We start from the raw sequence: 19,050 nt of genomic DNA, 5'->3' as shown, positions 1-19,050 counted from the left end.
CCTTCCCTTCCCTTCCCTTCCCTTCCCTTCCCTTCCCTTCCATCAGGAGCCATCCCCCGGGCCAAGGGGAGCCAGGCAGGGGCTATGGGGAGCCTTGGTGACATTGTGAATGTGTCATGTGCCATCCTTGCCTGGCATCCGTGCACAGCACCCCCCGGAGCTGCTGTAGCTCCAAGACCTGTTGTTTTTCAGGTCACTGCACTCTCAAGCAGAGAGCAGCTCCCTCGCTATTGCCCCTGACGTGCGTCACATTGCATTGGTTTGTTTGGAGCCAGCCCCTCTCATCCTGTCGCTAACAATAAGGAATCCTCTGGCACCGCTGCTCCGGAGCCACCTCCCGACAGGTTCCCTCCTGTGGGTCGTGTCTCCCCACGCAGATCTGGGGCAGTGGGGGAGGGTTAGCTTCGTTTCCTGGCAAAAACAGAGGTTGGACTGGCTGGGATTTCAGTGTTGAGCTGTTTTTCTGCTGTTCACATCAGTCTGGGGAGGATGCTGCCCCAAACACTGCTGTTTGTGCTTGGCTGGATGGCATCAGACTCCTGTGGAGAGAGTGGGAGAAGGCTTTCTGCACCTTCCTTGCCTCCACACTTACCCATCCCAACAAAAGCATAATCCTCACTTCTCTCTTTGAGGAGGAACCCAGAAGGACTGAGCTGAGTCCTGGAGGTGTTGGCCACTCTTCCAGCTCCCTGTGACACGGGTGCACAAGGCCACTGCAGAGAGGGGAGCAGGGACCATGGAGCTGATGCTTGGCCTTCACCCAGCTGTCTGGTACTTGGGTGATCCTACAGGGAGGCAGATGGAGACTCAGGATGCCAGGGTTTATCCCTTGGGAGACAGCTGGTTGGATTGGAGTGGGGAAGGACAAATGGAAATCAAGATTGTTGGTTACATGGCAGCTAAGGAAATAGGTCTTGGAGAGAAGGAAAAGGAAACAGAATTTAAAGGTCCTGGAATATATCACCCTGCCTTGGTCTGCTGTGTTTCCTAAGGCTTCACCTGCTGATCAATAGAAATGGGATTGCCCAGGCAGTTTTCCTTGCTATCATTTATTTTGGATTATTCAAAGGAAGAGGCTAATGAATGAAAGGAAATTATTAATCCTTTGTTTTCCATTGGGGAGGGTAGGACAGGGGAAGCCACAGAAATGTGAGGAGCTTGGGCAGACCCTGCATTTTCACCCCTGGAAGCATTTCAGCCAACAGTAAATCATTTCCATGCCTGGCATGTTTTTAACACCAGGCTGTTTTGTGCTTAAGTGTTCCTCTCCTCCTGCTCTGGACTGCAAGCCTCATAGAAGGTTGATGTTTCTGTGTTTGCCCCTAGGGGACAGGAAGCTCTTTGTGGGCATGTTAAATAAGCAGCAGTCTGAGGATGACGTGCTCCGGCTCTTTGAACCATTTGGGGTCATTGATGAATGCACGGTGCTCCGTGGACCTGATGGGAACAGCAAAGGTGTGAACCCTCTGTGTGTCCTGCCCTTTGTCCCTGCTCTGGGTGGTGCTCACCAGCCTCACCTCCCCACTGGGGCACTCATTCCCCTCCCCGTGTTTATGGGAGCCCATAAAACAGCCAGGAATAGGGAGCAGGGCAGGAAGAGAAGGACTGGGGAAGGTGGGCAGAGGCTGAGGGAACAGGAGGGGAAGCACAGCACCATGAGTGGCTGAGCTCTCAGGGTCACTCGTGAGCCTGTGCTGTCAGTCTGGGGCTGCAGGTTGAGGTGTTTGTACCCACAGAGAATCTGGGGAAGAGGTGATCAGGGGCAAGGGTGGAGATGGTGTCATCATCTGTAGAGTATATCATTGAAGTAATAATTTGAGACCCTTCCTCTTTTTTCCAGGATAGAGAACTTGGGATGAGTCATCCTTTTTGTTCCCTGCTTCCTTGGGGTGGCTTTCCTTTGCCCTACCTGAGATACAGACACTGTCTCTTGCGTGATGGCACTTTCACAGCAGTCCTGTCACTGCAATCTCCTGTGCTCTTTCTGTCCCTTTCCAGGCTGTGCTTTTGTAAAGTTCTCATCTCACACAGAGGCTCAGGCAGCAATCCACGCACTCCATGGCAGCCAGACAATGCCCGTGAGTATAAGGCCAGGGGACCTACCCTCTTCCTAATCCTTGTCCCATTTCCCTCTTGCAGGAACCTCCCCACACTCTCCAAAAAACCACGACAGGTCTAACAGCAGTGTGGTTGGGAGGTGTGTGGGGGTGTGTGTGCACATCTGTGCTGCACTTGCAGTGACCAGCCTGTCCCTTGGGCTGCTGTTTGTGGCTGGGGGTGACAGCACTCACAGCTGTAAAAGCTGAATAAGAGAGCAAAAAATCAGGCAATGATTTTGTCTTGGAAGCAGCTACCTGGAGTGGTTCAAAACTGAGCAGGGTGAAAGCTGACAGTTCAGCCACATGGGTGGTCAGGGCTTCAGTGTCTGAGCACTCCTTGGCTTCTCTTATTTAGGCAGTAGAGGAGGTCCCTGGGGTGGGCTGGGTGCGGGTGGGAGCCCTTTGTGCCTTGTGTGGGGTTTTTGGCTGTAGCTGAGCAAGTGGAGCTGCAGCTGTGGCCTCATCTCTGGCAATCTCCAACCTGAAACTGGGGCACCTCACACAGTGCACTGCTGCAGCCAGGGAATTCCCAGCTGCCAGGAGCTGCTCTGCCTGTCCCACCAAGCTCATGGTGGTGAAGGATGGTGCTTGTGGCCATCGGTGCCCTGGGTGTCCCTGGGGAGTTCAGCCAGGGATGTGTGCATCCACCTAGAGAGCTGTGTGAGGGGAAGGGTGTGAGAGGGAAGGGTTGGATGGACAGACAGATGGGGTAGGGCACAGCCTTCCAGGCAGCTCCCCAGCACTTCCACACCAATATTTGCTCTTCTGCTCCTCTTCCCACTCCTCTCTGCCGCCTGTCCTGCCCCGTCCTCCCTTGCCTGACCGCTGACTCTCTGGCTGTCCCACGCCTCTTCTCTCCTGCCTCCTCTGTCTCCTCTCTCTGTGCCTAGGGTGCCTCCTCCAGTCTAGTGGTGAAGTTTGCTGACACAGATAAGGAGAGGACCCTCCGCCGTATGCAGCAAATGGTGGGGCAGCTGGGCATTTTCACTCCATCTCTCTCCCTGCCGTTCAGCCCATACAGCGCCTATGCGCAGGCTGTGAGTATCCCCCGGGCGTGGGTGGGGAGCGCTGCCACCCCTGGGACACCACAAACCGATCTCCTGGCAACTGTGGGAAAGCTTCCCAGCACCTGGGAGTGCTTCTGGCTTGTTTCTCCACTCAGCTGCCTTGTCTTGCACAGTTCTTGTGTGGTTTTGTCCTGGAAATGGGGGGGCAGGGGAGAGCTGGGGCCTCCTCAAAGTGAGCCTGGGATTTCTCTGATGTGGAGGTGTTTGGAACAGGTCAGTCATGACCCACTACCTTTCTGTCTTGTTATGAGGAGAGCTCAGAGCTTTGGATGACATCTGACAGATACCAACCTGTGAACTCTTCCTCTGGCTCTGGCACAAATGTGTGTGTCTGGTTTTGGAGCAGCAGGAGAGCTCTGGGACCCAGCTTCACGAGTTTATTTCTCTGCTGAAATTCCCAGGAGAGCCCTGTTTCCCCCAGTGCTGTCCTTGGCTCCCAGGTTTCTCACTTGGCCAAGTGGGACTGTGGAGTTTGCAAGGTGCTGGAGAGGAAGCAGTGGGTAGCAGAGAGCCAGAGGTGTTTCAGCAGCCTGGCTGTGCTTTGGGTTTTATTTGGCTTTTATTGCTTTGGGTTTTAGTGAGAGAACCTCCTTGCCTTGGAGCCATGGTGGCAATTGCCACTGATGTTCGAGGTAGGTCCCAAACTCAAGAAGTCCCAGATCAGCTGTGGTGGAGCATTGTTGGAGCCTCCTTGGTGATTGTCATTTTCAGGTCTCTGCTGCCAAGTGTAAAGCCCATGGAAGGAGGCTCAGAAATTGCTCAAGGCACAAGAGATTCTTGTGTTGACAGAGAACTCAAAAGTAGATACTGTTACTGAAAGTAATTTTCTAGGGGGTAGTGAAAATAAACCTGTTCTTCTCCTGTATGTGGACACCTCTTCTTCTCAGGCTTCAGCAGCTCCTTGATTCTTTCAGAGCCTTCCTTTCATTCCTGTGACAGAGAAGGAACACGTCTCAATTGTTGGCTGTTTCCTCAAAGATTCCCTGGAAACTGCCAAATGCATTTTAAGTGTGTGGCAAGAGTATGGATGAGAAAAAAGGAAATCTGTATGAGGCTCCATAACTTTGGGGAAATTTGCTAGCCAGAGAATTGATCCAACACAGATTATTTGAAGAACCCCTTGTGACCAGGCACCTTTTGCCAGGATCCTTCTTTTCTGTTCAGAGCCAGCTGCACCTGAGGTCAAAATGTAGCTTATCTCAGCTGTGAGAGGAGCATCCTGGTGTGTCTCCTGTCCTAGAGATGGCCCTGACTTGGGCATGGTGAAGAAGGCAGGAATGGAGCCACAGTGAGGTTGTGGTGGCAGGAGGTGCTTTATCAGCTTAAGGTCCAGCTGTGTAAGGAGGAAGAGCAGTGAGAGCTTCCAGACTCAGTATTTCAATCTTCAGGAACCCCTGGTGATGACAAGAAGGCAGTCAGGTCTCAGCTGTGCCTCCTTGTTTGTCTGCATCTTCTTTCTCCTCAGTTGTGTCTGTTACTGTGTTGCTCTCTCTCTGATTCTTCACTGCCTTCCTGCTCTGTGACTTGGTTTTTGATTTTCCCCTTGACTCTAGACTCAGCCTGTCTCCCACTTATTTTGGATTTTTATCTTCCTTTCCTTTTACTTTGCACTGGGTTTGGTTCTCCTGTTTTTTTTCCCCAAGGCACTGACCTCACACCTGATTATTTCTTCTCTTGTGCCATTCCCATCTTTGGTCTCCCTTCTGGAGAACAGATCTCAGCCAGTCCACACACACACAGTGGCACCATCAGAGGGAGAGGGAGTCAGCCCTTTGGAATGCCATCTAACATCTCTGAAAGTGGGGGCAAAAGAGGGAGATTTCCATCCTCAATCTCCTTCTGGTTCCTCAAAATGCTCTGCCACGGGCAGCCCTTAGGAGCTGGCACCTCTGATAAGCCAGGGCTCAGGGGCAGCCCAAAATCCCTCAAGCCTTCCTGATCTGGGGCTTGGAGGAGTAGATGCTTCACCCAAGGTCCCCCAGATAACCATTGTGGATGTGGCTGAACCAGACTGAGAGGTGCAAGTGCTGCTGGGGTGCACTTGTGCATCAGAGGCATCACAGGTTCTTGTAGCCATCATTTAGTACACAACAGCTTCCTCTCCCTGTCCCCACGGGGTTTGCTGAGTTACCAAGCCAAAGTGGTCCCCAGGGGTTTAGGAAGAAGTTTGGAGCCTGGGTTGTTTTTGTTTTGTTTTCAGTTGTCTGTTTTAAATTTATATTAATAACCTTCTTCTTCTAAAACTATCTCAAATTAAACATGAAATAATCATACATTAAGTTCAGTCTAAAGTTATTCAGATCTATGCAAATATGCAAAATAAGGTACTTAAAATAGTCAAACAGTGCATGTTAGCTGAAACTGTTAGAAAAAGTCTCATCTGGGAAGTACAACTGGCTAAGCATCTGAAAGCAGTTTATTTCAGTGCTTAAATCAGGTTTTGATCCCAGGTGCCTCTGCAAATGAGTTCATTTTATTCAACAAGTTAGTTCAGGTGGACTCAGGGAAATGTTTGGGCGCTTCTAAAAAAATATTAATACAGAAGAGCCTTGAAGTCTTAAAAAAACAGCTAGAGCAATTTACTAAGTGCTTATAATGCCTGAATATTTCTTGTATATAATAAATCAATTAGTTCCAAAGACAAACCATAATTTGTTCACACCTCCCCTCCTTTTATTTTTGCTCTTATGGTTCATTATGGTAATTTTATGTAAGTGATGAGAACAATTCCAGAGTGCCAATTTGGTGCTCATGCAGCTGGATGGAGGCCTTGGTCCAGCCAGACCCGGCACAGAACAGACATTAATGAGAAAAGAGAAGATCAATATTCAGAGTGAGCAGGAGATGTGTTGGTTCCTGCACCCTGGAGTGGGGACAGCCACGTTTCACTGCAGCCCTGGCTTGGGGTGGCTCCCAGTGACAGGAGGGAGTCCAGGGCCAGGGGAGCCAGGGGTGATGTGGTGGTGCACAGAGAGGTGATACCAGAGCTTGTCCTTTCTGGAATGGCACAGGAGTGACCCCTGTGCTGTCAGTGCCCCCCTGCCCCAGAGCCCCTGTGTTGGGACAGGCCTGGGAGTACTCACCCATCCCCAAAAAGGGCTCCAGCCAATTGCACCCCATGGCTTCACTTGTACACAAAGCTTACAGAGGCAGCCCTGCCACGAAATCCTTCTTCTTTTGATGCAAAAGCCGTGATCATTTTTTGTGTGGAGGAAATTTTGAGGTTGAACTAGCCACAAACTTTTCAGATTCTGCAGCTGAGCCCTGGGCCAAACTGCCTTACTGACTTCAGCCCTTTGTGAAGAGGTGGGTTCCTGGAGAGATGTGTGTTTGTGTTGCAAAGCAGACAGTGGGATGTGGCAGTGTCAGGAAGATTTTTGTTGTTTTCTTGTGTTTTGCCTCGTGTCACCCCATGGCTCCTCCTGAGAATCTCTGGTTTCCTGTGCCTCCCCTGCTCTTCTTGCTTGATGTGAAGACAAATCTGATAAAGGGCTGGATAATTCTGCATCCAGAACTAAGTCTTTTTTGCCACTGCACTCTGAGGGCATCTTATGTTCCCACTGATGGTCAAATAGGACCAGAAGGATTTCTTTCTTCTCTTAACCCTCCTGTCAACTCTCGTACCCTTCCTTTTGTACTGTGCATCTCTGCCTTGGCAGGTGTGTCATGGCACCAGGAGGAGCTGATGTCCCCTGTCCCCAGGGTGCAGGCCAGTGCCAGAGGACAGGCTGAGCTCAGGGCATCACAGGCCAGTGCTCTGAGGGCAAAGCAGGCCACAAGAACCGGGCCTGGGCACACACCTGGCTGCACACAGAGTGCCTGTGCCACAGCGAGCTCCGTGTGTCTCCCAGCACAATCTGGGGTTTGGGCCCCGTTCTTCGAGGCAAAGCTGTGTTTAATATCTGGCACTGTCCCAGGAGAAGTGACCAGGGAGAGGGGCCTGTGCCTGGCAGTGCAAGGCTGTGGGGATGGCACTGCTGGGTGCCAGGAGCAGAGCCCTGAGCTGCTCTCTCCCCAGTGCAGGAGCTCTCTGAGCCAAAGGGGCCTGTCCTGGTTCCCTGTGCCCAGCCAGTGAGCCACAACCCCTCGAGGCTGCTGGCCATGGGGTGCCCAGCCGTGGCCCTGTCTTTGTGGACTGGGATGTCCCCTGAGCTGTGTCCCCTGGCTGCAGGACAGGGAGCTGTGCCCAGCTCTCGGGGGCTCTCCTGGGTGGCCAGGCCACTGTCCCACGCTGGCAGAGGCAGCAGCTGTGAGAACGTGGCTGCAGGGACCTCGTGGGCCCCGAGACTGGGGACTGGGCTGGGGAGGACAGCCAGCACTGCCCACCCCAGCAGGTCTGGCAGTGTCAGGGGAAGCTCCAGGACAGGTGGCAGGACCTGGGGGAGGTGACGGCCAGGCTGGTCTGCACAGGCTCCCCCAGCTCTGCAGGGCCCTGACTGCACGGTCCTGCTTTGCAGCTGATGCAGCAGCAGACCACGGTTCTCTCCACCTCCCACGGCAGCTACCTGAGCCCGGGCGTCGCCTTCTCCCCGTGCCACATCCAGCAGATCGGTGCCGTCAGTCTCAACGGGCTGCCCGCTGCTCCCATTGCACCAGCGTCAGGTGAGCCTCAGGGAACCTCCTGCCCCAGCACTCAGGGGTCAAACAGTTCTGCACCTCCAGCCTCAGCAGCTGCATTTACACCCACCTTTCCAACAGTGCAGCCTCTGAGCACAGCAGTCTCTGCTCTGCACAAATTCCTGCACCCCCCTGGCACCCTCACATGTTCAACACATATCCTCTTGCCCTACGGCTGTGCATTTTTGCTGCAGTTTTAGTAGAGAAGGACTGGGTTTCCAGGATTGCACTTGGCTCTGAGGTCAGCAGTGCTGTTGTTCATGATCATCATCCCACAGCAATAATGCATATTGGGTTCAAACCCCTGTCAGAGCAGTCATGTGTCATGCCAGGTGCTGTGCAAACCCAGATCAAAGATGTTCAGAGCTCTGACAGCACTCAGGACTGGCAGTTCTTCTCACACTCTTCCCACTAGTGCTGCCTCTTAATTTTGTAAAGGCTCTAGCACCAGTCTGTCATCTCCACGTGCCAAAGAGAAGAGATAATGGCTTCATACACAGCAGTCTTGCCAGGCAGGTGGAAGGGGGGAGCAGGGGCTTTGTGGGACCTTCACTTCCATGGGATGTCCTCTCTTCTTGTTCTCCAGGGCTACATTCACCACCTCTCCTGGGAACAGCAGCCATGCCAGGACTGGTGGCACCCATTTCCAATGGATTCACTGGAGTGGTACCATTTCCAAATGGGCATCCAACCTTGGAAACAGTTTACACCAATGGCCTCGTGCCATATTCAGGTATTGAGAGCAGTAAAAAACCCCACCATGCAGACACCTGAGGAACTGCAATTAGTTCCTCTTTTCTGGTCTCCCCACACTTTTACAGCTCCCTCCCAGGCAGGCACTGAGACTCACTTTGGGGCAAGGGTTGGAAACAACACTGCACACACTACACACACAGAATGCATGAGTGATTCCATTTGCTGTGCTTCTGATTGTGTTTTTCTCTGCAGCCCAGAGCCCTTCAGTAGCAGAGACTTTGCACCCAGCCTTCACAGGAGTTCAGCAGTATGCAGGTACCAGCTTCCCTTGTCTCCCTCAGGCCCTTGTGTGGCTGACCAGATCCTCAGGTAAATGGTTTGTTCTGTCTCCTTGGGCTACAGCTGTGTATCCAACCACCACCATCACCCCCATTGCACAGAGCATCCCTCAGCAGCCTCCCATCCTGCAGCAGCAGCAGCAAGAAGGTGAGGATCAGGGTGGGAATAGGGGTGTCCAGTGGTGTAGGTGGGATTTGTGGAGCTCATCTTCTGCATGACAGAGCAGATGGAGAGGAGACAGCACTAATTTTTGTCCACTGGTCTTTAATGCTGGAGCTGGGGTATGGAAACAACCACATGTCTGCAGTGAGTGGTCTGGGAAGGAGCAGGGGATGTTTCCTGACCTCACATCTGGCCAGATGCTGCCAGGTGCAAAGGGGCAGTAGGCCCTGGATTACCCTTAACACCAAAGGGGATGAGAGTCAGCACCTTCCCTATGCAGTCAGGGGCAAAGTGCACTCATCCCCCTCTTTGCTGGTGCCAAAAGCACAGTGGAACCAGTCAAACCAGCCTCTCCAAGTACTCCTCTCTTTTCAGCCTTCATAGCCTACTGAACTTAATTTCAACTTAATTCAAAACTGGCTTGAATAGAATTTGGAGGCAAAGGCATTCTCTCTCTACACCTGATTGGTGGAGCAAGTGTCAGCAAGGGAGCAGCTTCTTCTGTTCCTAAGGAGCAAGTGAAAGAGTGGACAGGACCAGGTCAGCCCATAAATTTGATGTGTGGCAGTCCAGGAGGTTTCCAGTAAAGGCTTCTGGACTGAAGGCAATACTGCAGGGAGTGCTACAGCAGCAGCTTTCACACAGCAGTGTCTGCTGCTCTCCTAGGACTGTGACAGCTGTGAGCTCTCACCTCAGCTGATTTCCTTCCAGCAAAACAGCACCCAGACACTCACACAGTTGTGTCCAGCGCCCTGTGTAGGAACTAGACAGGCTTTGAAAGAGAATCTGCTCTCCAGAAACTCTAGTTTTTTATTGAGTCTCCCAGTTGCTCTTTGAGATCCCTCAGATCCCTTCATGGAGCAGTGACAGAGACAAGCAAGGGGAGATCAGAGCAGAAGGAGGCAGTGCTAGGGCTCTCCTCCAGTGTTGAGCTGTGAGTTGAGCCCATTTCTCTTCCCCTGTCCTTTGGGGGCTTTCTGTTTTGTCTTTCCCCATCGCCCCCGTACCTGCAGGTCCTGAAGGCTGCAATCTCTTCATCTACCATCTCCCCCAGGAGTTTGGAGACAACGAGCTGATGCAGATGTTCCTGCCCTTTGGCAATATCATCTCCTCAAAGGTGTTCATGGATCGTGCCACCAACCAGAGCAAGTGTTTTGGTAAGTGCAGGCAAGGGAAGCATGATCAATAACAGTGATGCTCATATTGGGCATGGCACCAACAGTGCCATTGTCATCCGTCCTGTGTCCTTCCTGCAGGTTTTGTGAGCTTTGACAACCCATCCAGTGCACAGACTGCTATCCAGGCCATGAATGGCTTCCAGATTGGCATGAAACGCTTGAAGGTGCAGTTAAAACGGCCCAAGGATGCCAACCATCCCTACTGACAGCAGTGAGCAAGCAGGAGTCACTTCTGCAGCACAGGTAAACTGCCCCCAGCAGGGCACAGCTGGTGGGGCAGAGGCTTCACCTGAGCAGGGTGACCAGAGCAGGCCTGGAGATGATGGCCAGGTTCAACAATCATCAGGCAAATTTGTGGCAATGGGGAAAGCCCAAAGCCAAGCCAGAGGCTCAAGATCAGGGTCAGGTCTGGTGAAGGTGAACAGGGTCAGACATAGTCTGGTGATTGCCAGGCAGGTCTATAATGACATCAATAAACATCGAGCTGGGAAGCCAATCCAGGAGTTGGAGCCCAGGTAGTGAGATCCATGGACAGGACAGGTCCATGGACAGGTGGTGACTGGCATGTCCATGTGTGTGTCAGACAAAGGCTGATGGCACAGAGCTGTAAGGAGACTTTTGGAGCTGTGGGCAGTGAGGACAGACAGCACAGGTGGGTGCCCTCGGGGCCCTGAGGCAGATGGTTCCAGTGGCCTGTTTGTGGTCTGAGCAAGGTTTTACTCTGCTGTCCAACTGCTCCCAAAAAGCTTTTGACTGCTTAAAAAAGCATTAAACCCCAGTAGTTTTCAGTTGTTACATGGGCCCTGAAGTTAGTCTGCAAAGATTGCTTTCTGGGGTAAGAAGAGTATCCCATGATTCACAGGGATCACAGAAAAGCAGAGAAAAGGTGAGACCCTGAAGGGCTGCTGTCCAAGAGCCAGCTCCTGCCAGCCTACAGATGGGGAGCAAGGGAGGGCTGATCTGATTTGAGTCAGAGTCTTCCAGGTTTAAGCAGCAGCAGCAGTTCAAAGCCTGAGGTTTGCATAGATATCCTCCTAATCTCCCAATTCCCTCCCTTCCCCCTTTCTGTTCAGGTGAAGGGAAAGTCCAGAGGAAGAATTTCTGCTTCAGGTTGATTTTCAGAGAGGCCAGTAAATTTATCGACTCTTTTGACACCACCCCTTTCCTTCCTCGGCTTCCCACCTTACCCACCCCATCTTCCTCCTCCCCTCCTCTCCAAGACATGCAATTAAAGAGAAGGCTCAATATCTGCCCAGGAGGAAGATTCTTGCCACGCCTGGACTCGCATATTTGCTGCTAACGTGGTGCAAAGCAAAGGGACCAGCAAACCAGCAGCCCCTGGGACACGGAGCTCTTCCTCTCGGGGTGTGGCTGGAGAACATGGACCAAGCAAACCCATGGTGTGTCTCTAGGTTACTGCAGTGATGTGTGGAAATTTACTTCCGTCCCTCCCTCCCTCCTGCTCTGTTTCTGGCCCTTTCATAGATAACTATAAATATATACAGTCTCTATTTTTTTTTTAAACTAGCTCACAGGACCAAACTTTTCCATTCAGAGACTGACTGCTTGCAAGAGGTACTGGAAATGAGGGGTTTGCCTTTGCAACAGTGTCTTCTCAGCACGCACTGCAGATAGGCCTGAACATTTTGGAGAGAGGGGGCTGGGGGTGGGTTGGGTGGAGAGAGAGAGAGAGAGAGGGAGAGAGCACATCTCTCTGCTCAACACAAGCAAGGAGAAATACATTCCTCCAGGATTAGGGCACAGTCAGCTGCTCAGCTTGAGTCACTTATCCACCTTAGCACCAGCCTGGTTAAGGATCTGGAGAGCTCTGTCTTACCTTTCCAAGGGCTTCTGCAGACAAAGCTCCTGGGATGTGGTGCCAGCCCCTACCCTGAGCACTCTGTGATTAGGCTGAAAGCACAGGAAAACAGTCCCCTTACTTAGAGGAACTGCACTGCCTCCCCACACATGGCACAGATCCGTGTTTCACAGCTCTCCATGGCAACAGCATTTTCTTGATGAAGGCAGGAGAAGATGAGAGTGTGAGCAGATGCAATCTCCAGCACAGCTCCCAGGGGCTGCACACTGCCTCCCTGTGTCGGATACCAGCACTGGGGAGTGGGCAGTTCCCGTTCCAGATGACACAGGACGCTTTCTCCCTCTGATTTCAGCAGGAGGACTCTCCTCATGCACTCGCTGCAAAGCTTTCCCCAGCAGATGCAAAGAAAACAGGATGAAAGAGGGTTCCATTCTGGGATTTTTTCCCCCAGCACCCCCTCCAAGAGACAGATTATACATTATGCAGCATATACATATATATATACACACACATATATATATGTAGGGACAGCTCTATACACTACATACACAAACTCTAAAGCACAGAATGTAGTTCAGAACTGGATTTTAAAAAGATCCCCTGGGAGTGGGGGGTGTGTGTCATCCTGACAAGGCACATCCCTTGAACAGTGTGGAACTGTCTCTTCAAGTTTCTACAAAAATAAGGAAAGGAAAGCAAGGCAGAGCAGACCAACAAACCCCAGATTGATTAGGAATGAACGATTTCAATATTCCAGAGTTTGATAAGGTACCACAAACATTGGTGTGTGTGTGAGGGTGTGTGAGCACATTGAAATAGGGACAGAGAGTTGGTGGGGCAAAGTTGGTGCAATTGATACTGAAGTGAGCTATGGGGATTTTGGAGAATCTCGGCCAACTCTCATTCTCCTCCAGTTTGCCCTTTGTTCAGGTGTTTGTGGCACAGTCCTTGAAGTACCTTCACATCTCCTCAACCACCCTTCTGTGTCTGACGCTGAGAGTTTATGAGAGGTGAATGAAGCTGTGAGAGTCTGTGTGTTTCTATAGTCCATGTTTACTTATTGTAAATACCATTTTTATACTTAACATCTATTATGTATGTGATTTGTATAATGTACTTTATTTCTGCTACAAGTAATTTCATGAAGTTTAAACTTAGTCTAATTTTGAACAAAACAAAAAAAAAAAAAAAGAAAAAATATGAACAAATGCAAAATGGGAAAAAAAAGGACTTTGGGACTCCTAGGTCAAGCTGGTTTAAAACAAGCATTTACAGTTTCTTCCATCACAGTTACTGATGTGACTGAACAATGTTACAGGTGCGATACAAGCTTTGTCAATGTCAAATTCCTCACTCTGGTCAAAAAAAAAAAATCCTAAATTTATTTAATAAAAGTTTTACTTGCTAAGTAACTGGGGCTCTACTTCATCTTGTTAGTTGCATCTGCTTTTAGGTAATGCTTACACTTGAAGACATTGCCAAAGCCCTGGGCTAATTTAACAGGTCACAGGTCAGCAAACAGCCCTTGGCCCACAGAATCCAGGGACCAATATTTCTTCACAGAGGAAGCATCACCACATAATACCAACACATTAAAAACTTGTTTTATTAAACTGGAGATTAAAATTCTACTTAGAGGAAGCAAGAGGGTTCGTGGAATCCAAAATGAAGTGGTGGAGGAGGACGACCCAGGAATGTACAGACATTCCAGGACATCCTGTGCAGATGGACAGGGGTTAAATCTGGGTCTGAGAAAAGGCTGGCTGCAGTCAAAGCAGACAGGTGAGGCTGAAGGAGGAGGGCTAAGGCAGAGTGAACAGCGGGAAAGATCTCTGACTGATGGGTAGCAGCAGCAGAACCATGGCTGAAGCAGATGAGAGACCACAGGTCATGTTAGGAAAAGGGGACTTTGCCACCGCTGCTGCCCTGCTCCTGCTTGATACCACTGGTTGAGTGGGATGGCAGGAACATGATTAGAAGGGATGTAGGATGAGACTGGGCATCCCTTAGGGACTGCTGTAGTTATAGAAAGTCCGCAGCACCTGGTTCCCGCTGCTGGGGAACAGAGCCCAGAGGCAGCAGAGCTGCTGCAGCCACCGTGGGTAGAAAACCTCGTGTGCCCGAGCAGCTCCACCGCGGACGATGGCGAGCGCGGCCTCGGGAGCAGGGGAGGCACTGAGGTGCACTTTGCCCCTGCAAGGGAATGGGAGAGGGTCACTCAGAGCCAGGCTGGGGTTTGAACTGGGCACACTGACCCCACAGGGCTTCCTGTTCCATAATGAACAACCCCTGTGATGTGCCCAGGCAGGTGCACTCTCCCCAGACAGCCCTCTTAGAGTTGCTGTGCATTTTTTTGCATGCTCTCAAGAAGAGATGTGTTCCTGCAGACAAATACATACCTGGTGTACTCCAGTGCTGAAGCAGTATCAATCAGGCCCAGGATGCACAGTGTGACAGACACATTTCTCCTCTGCATGATGAGCTCGTGGCGCAGTGAGCCGAAGAATCCATCCAGTGCAAACTTGGTGGCAGAATAAGAAGTGGTGAAGGGAGTGGGCATTCTCCCTGGAAAGGGGAAAGAGAGAATGGAAAACACCAGGAAACTGGGTGTAAGGAGGATCCATGGAGAGGGAATCTGGGAAAAGATGCAGCATTTGCCATACTGTATCAACTCCTGTTCAGGTGAGTCTCCCTTTATATATTAGTACACATTATATTATTATATGTTTATTATAATATTGTTATATACTATGAAAAGCACAGTTTGTGTTTAGGAGTTGAACAGAGAAATATGAACAGTACACATGAACAGTACTGGGAACCATGGCTTCCACTTCAGGTAAAGTCACCAACCTGTGAGGGAAGAAACAACCACTAGAGCACCTCTGTTCCTCTCCAGGGTGGGAAGAGCTGCTGTTGCAAGAGCCACATAACTCAAAAAATTCACCTGGAACAAGAAATGTAGACATGGAAGAAGGTAGAGGGTTTGAAAGCATGAACCAAGGAAGTCTGTAATAGAGTGGTCAGAAATGAAAAGGAGCATGGTTTGGAATTGTCTTTTCAAACAGCAAGTGAGAAAAATCACCTCTAAAGATGGGGACAAACATTGCATCCAGAAGTCTTTTGGATTCCAGAAAAAGCAGTGAAGAAGATTCAGAGCAAAGGTTATTCCTGGGCTTTAACATATTGTCACAATAACAATTGTCAGATTTCCTGACAAGATATAATTAGCTGTCCCTGCTTTATGCTATTCTTTACTCTGCAACCCCTACCAAAGACACTGAGTCTCAGTCTGATCCCCTTTTAAGTTTCTTTTGACTGAATTCAGACTACAATGAAGGACAAAATTCAGCATATCTTCAGAGCTTGACTGCTCTCTTAAATTCTAAGAATTTCTTACCTACGTTCCTAAGTTCCCACTCTCCAGCAAAAAGCCTCCTTCCAAAATGAAACTAGTATGACCCACCTGAATGAAGAAGACTGAATCAAGAAAACAGCTCTTCATTTCCATGGCCCCAAAACCTGGCACCAGGGTGATTCTACAGGAAAACTCTAAATCTGTGAATAGAGACTCAAGTGGCAGACACCATTTCAAACAACTTTGTGTTCTGCAATTGTGCACTTGCCATAGACCTGTAGGAAGTGCTGGCTGCTCACTTACAGACCTTCCTGAATTAAACACAACTGCCTGGAACTGCCCATCAATCCTAAACCCCTGGGCTAAAGGGAGGTAAGAAGGACAGAAGGAGGAAGTCTAAAGTTCTTCCCAAACATTCCTCTTCACAAATGTACAACATCTGAGCAAAACACCTCTCTAGCAATAAAGCCTCCAAACTGCTTGACTTCAAACAGGAATAAAGCAAAAGGATTGTTCTCAACCATTGCCACAGACTTGGATTTGCCTTGGAGCTTCCCAAAGCTGTCCCAGGAGATGTCAGGCTCACCCAGTTCCAGGTGAGCTGGGAAGCCTCACCTGCATGAGCCAGCGGGTGTATTCCACATCTCCAGTCCACTCCTGGAAGCGGTTCGTGCCGATGTGGTTCAACACGAGGTAATCCAGGCCCCCTTGGACAGCAGGAAAAACAGTCACACAAGGGGCCCATCCCCTCACCATCAACCAGGGCCAGGAGGGCTGAACCACTCCTTCAAAAGGCTGGGAAGTACTTTACTATGAAGACAGATTAAATATGCCCACCCAGGAGCAGCTCTGACTGCTCCTCAGGAGTAGAACTGAAAGGAAAACTGACAACAACTCCCTGAAATGTTGTTTCAGCATGATTCAGGCTCAGAACTTAGTTCTGGTGGTACATCTATGTCCTTAACACCTTTCTCAGTTCAGGGAACTGAAGCAGGAAGCTCCTACTAGAATGAGAACTGTGCACACAGCTGAAAGCCAGAGAGATGCCCAGGATGCTTACCCAGCTTTTGAACAGCAAACTGAACCACCTTTTCAGGCTCTGAAGGGGAAGACATATCTGCAGGGATATAAAATACTTTCTTTGCTCCAAGTGTCAGGCATGTCTCCATCACCTTGAAAAAGAACACAAAGATTAAACTATTTGGAAAAAGAAAAGGGGAAATGTGCATCATAAAGCACACACCACAGTCAGTGAGAGTCAGCTCTGGACATCAACACACTTTAATTTAAAATCCACTGCTGTTTGGGCCATGGAGAGCTCATTCTGCATCCAGACTTTGAATCTGCATCCTGCAAAGTTACCTCTAACTGTCTGCTTAAACAATCTACTTTGGGACAGGATCAAGATTCACTGGGAAAAAAACTATCTTCTTCAGGAGAAATCTTCTGGAACAAGGGTTATGCTTTACATTAAGTTCTTCTCTTTTTTCCAAACTAACTGGAAAAGAATTCATCTTTCATAATTCCTTTGCTATGCTGAGTGTGTGAATGTGCCTGGCAATGATACGCACTTTTAGCTATTTGCTGAAATAATGCCTTCCAGTCATTAGGAACTATTATTATGCTCACTGTCCCCAATTCACCTTTTGCACCATTTCACAGTGAAGAACTTTCCTTGGAAGTCACACATCCCCACAGTTAAAGAGTTACCCTTTCTAAATATTATCCCTTTTCATAACGTACAGATGAAGAAGTCTCATCTGTTTGAGTTGGTGAAAAAGGCATTTAACCTACAAAAGGTCTTGAGTTTTTAACAAAACAGCTACAAATAGAACAATTTGGACTCTGAAAAGCTGCACAATATTGCACAGGAGTTGTAGTTCATGGAGAATCTAAAATTGAAGATGACCCATAAGGATCATGAAATCCAAATCCCTGCTCCTCACAGAACTCCTTCAAACCAAACCATATCATTAAAAATGTGGCCCAGATATTCCTTGACCTCTGACAGACTTGGTGCCATGACCACATCTCCCTGGGGAATTTACTCCAGTAAATCCTGGTCACCCTCTAAGTGGAGAACATTTTCCTAATGTCCAACCTGAACTTTCCCTGATGCAGCTTCACACCATCCCCTCATACAAATAAATGTTCTGGCAGTTAAAAGCTCAGGCACTGCATCTTCTTGTACAGGCCAACTTGTCTTCTGGGTTTATGCTTAACAGTTCCGAAAGAAAATTGATCATGCTGACAACTAATTTTTTTGTTGGTTTGGTAAAAGCCTGAATCTCTCATGTCTTCCCCCATAAAAGGACAAGGTTCTTACCTTCTGCAGCACAGCTTCCCTTCTGGCAGTCAACACAATTTCAGCACCAAATCTGGCATAGTGATATGCTATTTGCTCTCCAATCCCAGCACTGGCTCCAGTCACAAGAACACGGGCACCAGACAGGCTCTCTTTTTTATGGGAAAGAGAATAAAAGATACAGAAGTTAGTGAAGAAAGCAGCAGAGGAGCTGCCCTTAACTACTGGCAGAGGTTTAAAGAAGAAAGATGCACCTAAGTGCTCAAAATTCTTGGTGCTTTTCCAAAACTGGAAGAGGCAGGACTGATGATGCAATGACATGCCAGCTAGCTGTGTCACAGGGCCTTTGCTAGACCAAAATCTTTCAAGAACCAAGTTGTTTTTCACCTTCTAAGAAGCTGTACAACATAAACCAGAAACCAGGCTATGTGCCTTCTACGTATCATTTACTCTTTGCCATCAGTCTGGAGACACCTCAGCCCTCTTGTGCACACTATAGAGATGACTCTTGACACCAAGGAATTTACAACCAAAACATAAAAAGAGCAAGGCAGTAGCAAAGTGCCATTTTCCCCCCACAGAGACAGCAAGATCCCTGCCTTTAGACTATTTTGTCTTCCTCTTTGTTTCTTTTTGTTTCTGGGAATGAAACATTGCTTTGGGTTCACCAACTCTTGTAAGACTGTGGGCAGGAATGAGACCATCAGTCAAAGTTTGGAAATTCAACCTCTTCCCTTATGTGACTTACACTTCAGCTTGAAATCATCCCCCTGGTGAGCCTACCTGGGTTAAAGTCATCTCCCCAGAAGAAAGCTATGAGCCCAGCTACAACCCCTGTAGCACAAAGCACTTTTCCAATTGGCTTCATATCCCTCCAAGCTGTGAGGAACAAAGTGAAGTCTTGAAGCTGAGCACTTCAGCCAAAATGATACTGTGCTCTCCTTCCTCTGATGCCCGGAGCCAACCTGCGAGAGGCACGTAAAGGCTTTTGTAGAACCGAGAGCCCACCTGAGGGGTCTCTCCCCTGGGAGCCACAGCCACCTTGGTCAACAATAAAAAGGATCTTTTACCGGCAATTCCCACAGAATCTGCACTCAGAGCCAGCCTCCACACACCGCGAGCCTACAGGAGGAAAAAACCCCCTCGTGTCTAATCTTAGAGATGTCTTAATTCATTAGACTGATAACAGTTGGCAGCAGTGACCCCAAAGCAGCCGGATCTCGGGAGGGGGGCGGCGGCAGAGCCCACAGGACGGAGCCTTGTCTGGATGAGACGAGCAGCGGGATAAGCTGCTCTGCCACCAACCACGCTGCGACACGGAGCGACAAAACGAGCGCCGGGGACAGCGACACAAAGGCTCAGGAGCCGCGCCTGGCCCCCTCACGCCCTCAGCCCTGCCCGGCCCCTCAC

At 49.7% G+C, this 19,050-nt stretch overlaps 2 protein-coding genes across 4 annotated transcripts in view; one reads left to right on the top strand and one right to left on the bottom strand.

Moving 5' to 3' along the window:
• The window catches only part of CELF5 (CUGBP Elav-like family member 5), a 36,200-nt gene extending 23,023 nt beyond the window's left edge, over nt 1-13,177 (top strand). Inside the window, exons 4-13 of one of the 3 annotated variants that reach the window (XM_033520152.1) lie at nt 1,327-1,455; nt 1,999-2,078; nt 2,990-3,136; nt 7,624-7,768; nt 8,370-8,516; nt 8,732-8,794; nt 8,882-8,965; nt 9,994-10,137; nt 10,237-10,401; nt 11,415-13,177. In XM_033520152.1, the coding sequence (XP_033376043.1) occupies nt 1,327-1,455; nt 1,999-2,078; nt 2,990-3,136; nt 7,624-7,768; nt 8,370-8,516; nt 8,732-8,794; nt 8,882-8,965; nt 9,994-10,137; nt 10,237-10,364 (1,067 nt within the window). In that variant the 3' untranslated portion in view covers nt 10,365-10,401; nt 11,415-13,177. Of the gene's footprint in view, nt 1-1,326; nt 1,456-1,998; nt 2,079-2,989; nt 3,137-7,623; nt 7,769-8,369; nt 8,517-8,731; nt 8,795-8,881; nt 8,966-9,993; nt 10,138-10,236; nt 10,402-11,231 lie in introns of all 3 variants that reach the window. The other 2 variants (XM_015651856.3, XM_015651857.3) reach the window with 2 other exon arrangements.
• Nucleotides 13,178-13,559: 382 nt separating this feature from the next.
• On the bottom strand, nt 13,560-19,031 carry HSD11B1L (hydroxysteroid 11-beta dehydrogenase 1 like). Its single transcript, XM_015651858.3, has 8 exons — nt 18,711-19,031; nt 18,424-18,605; nt 17,662-17,792; nt 16,396-16,507; nt 15,951-16,042; nt 14,831-14,924; nt 14,377-14,542; nt 13,560-14,170 (listed from the first exon to the last, which is right to left on the bottom strand). Exons 2-8 carry the CDS (start codon nt 18,506-18,508, stop codon nt 13,984-13,986), a joined length of 867 nt encoding a protein of 288 aa, XP_015507344.1. The 5' UTR covers nt 18,509-18,605; nt 18,711-19,031; the 3' UTR covers nt 13,560-13,983.
• Nucleotides 19,032-19,050: the final 19 nt, after the last annotated feature.

Source organism: Parus major, chromosome 28 (genome assembly GCF_001522545.3).
Source record: "Parus major isolate Abel chromosome 28, Parus_major1.1, whole genome shotgun sequence".
Lineage (NCBI taxonomy): Eukaryota > Metazoa > Chordata > Aves > Passeriformes > Paridae > Parus > Parus major.
The sequence above is the reverse complement of the archived record's forward strand: the minus strand, read 5'-3'. Positions and strand labels throughout refer to the sequence as shown.

Excerpts from the sequence above, each read along its gene's own strand:
- HSD11B1L (XM_015651858.3), bottom strand. The coding sequence starts at position 18,508 with ATGAAGCCAATTGGAAAAGTGCTTTGTGCTACAGGGGTTGTAGCTGGG. Across the intron at positions 17,793-18,423 it reads GGGAGATGACTTTAACCCAG|AGAGCCTGTCTGGTGCCCGT; the intron begins GTAGGCTCACCA and ends CCCATAAAAAAG. Across the intron at positions 14,171-14,376 it reads TCAGCACTGGAGTACACCAG|GGGCAAAGTGCACCTCAGTG; the intron begins GTATGTATTTGT and ends ATTCCCTTGCAG.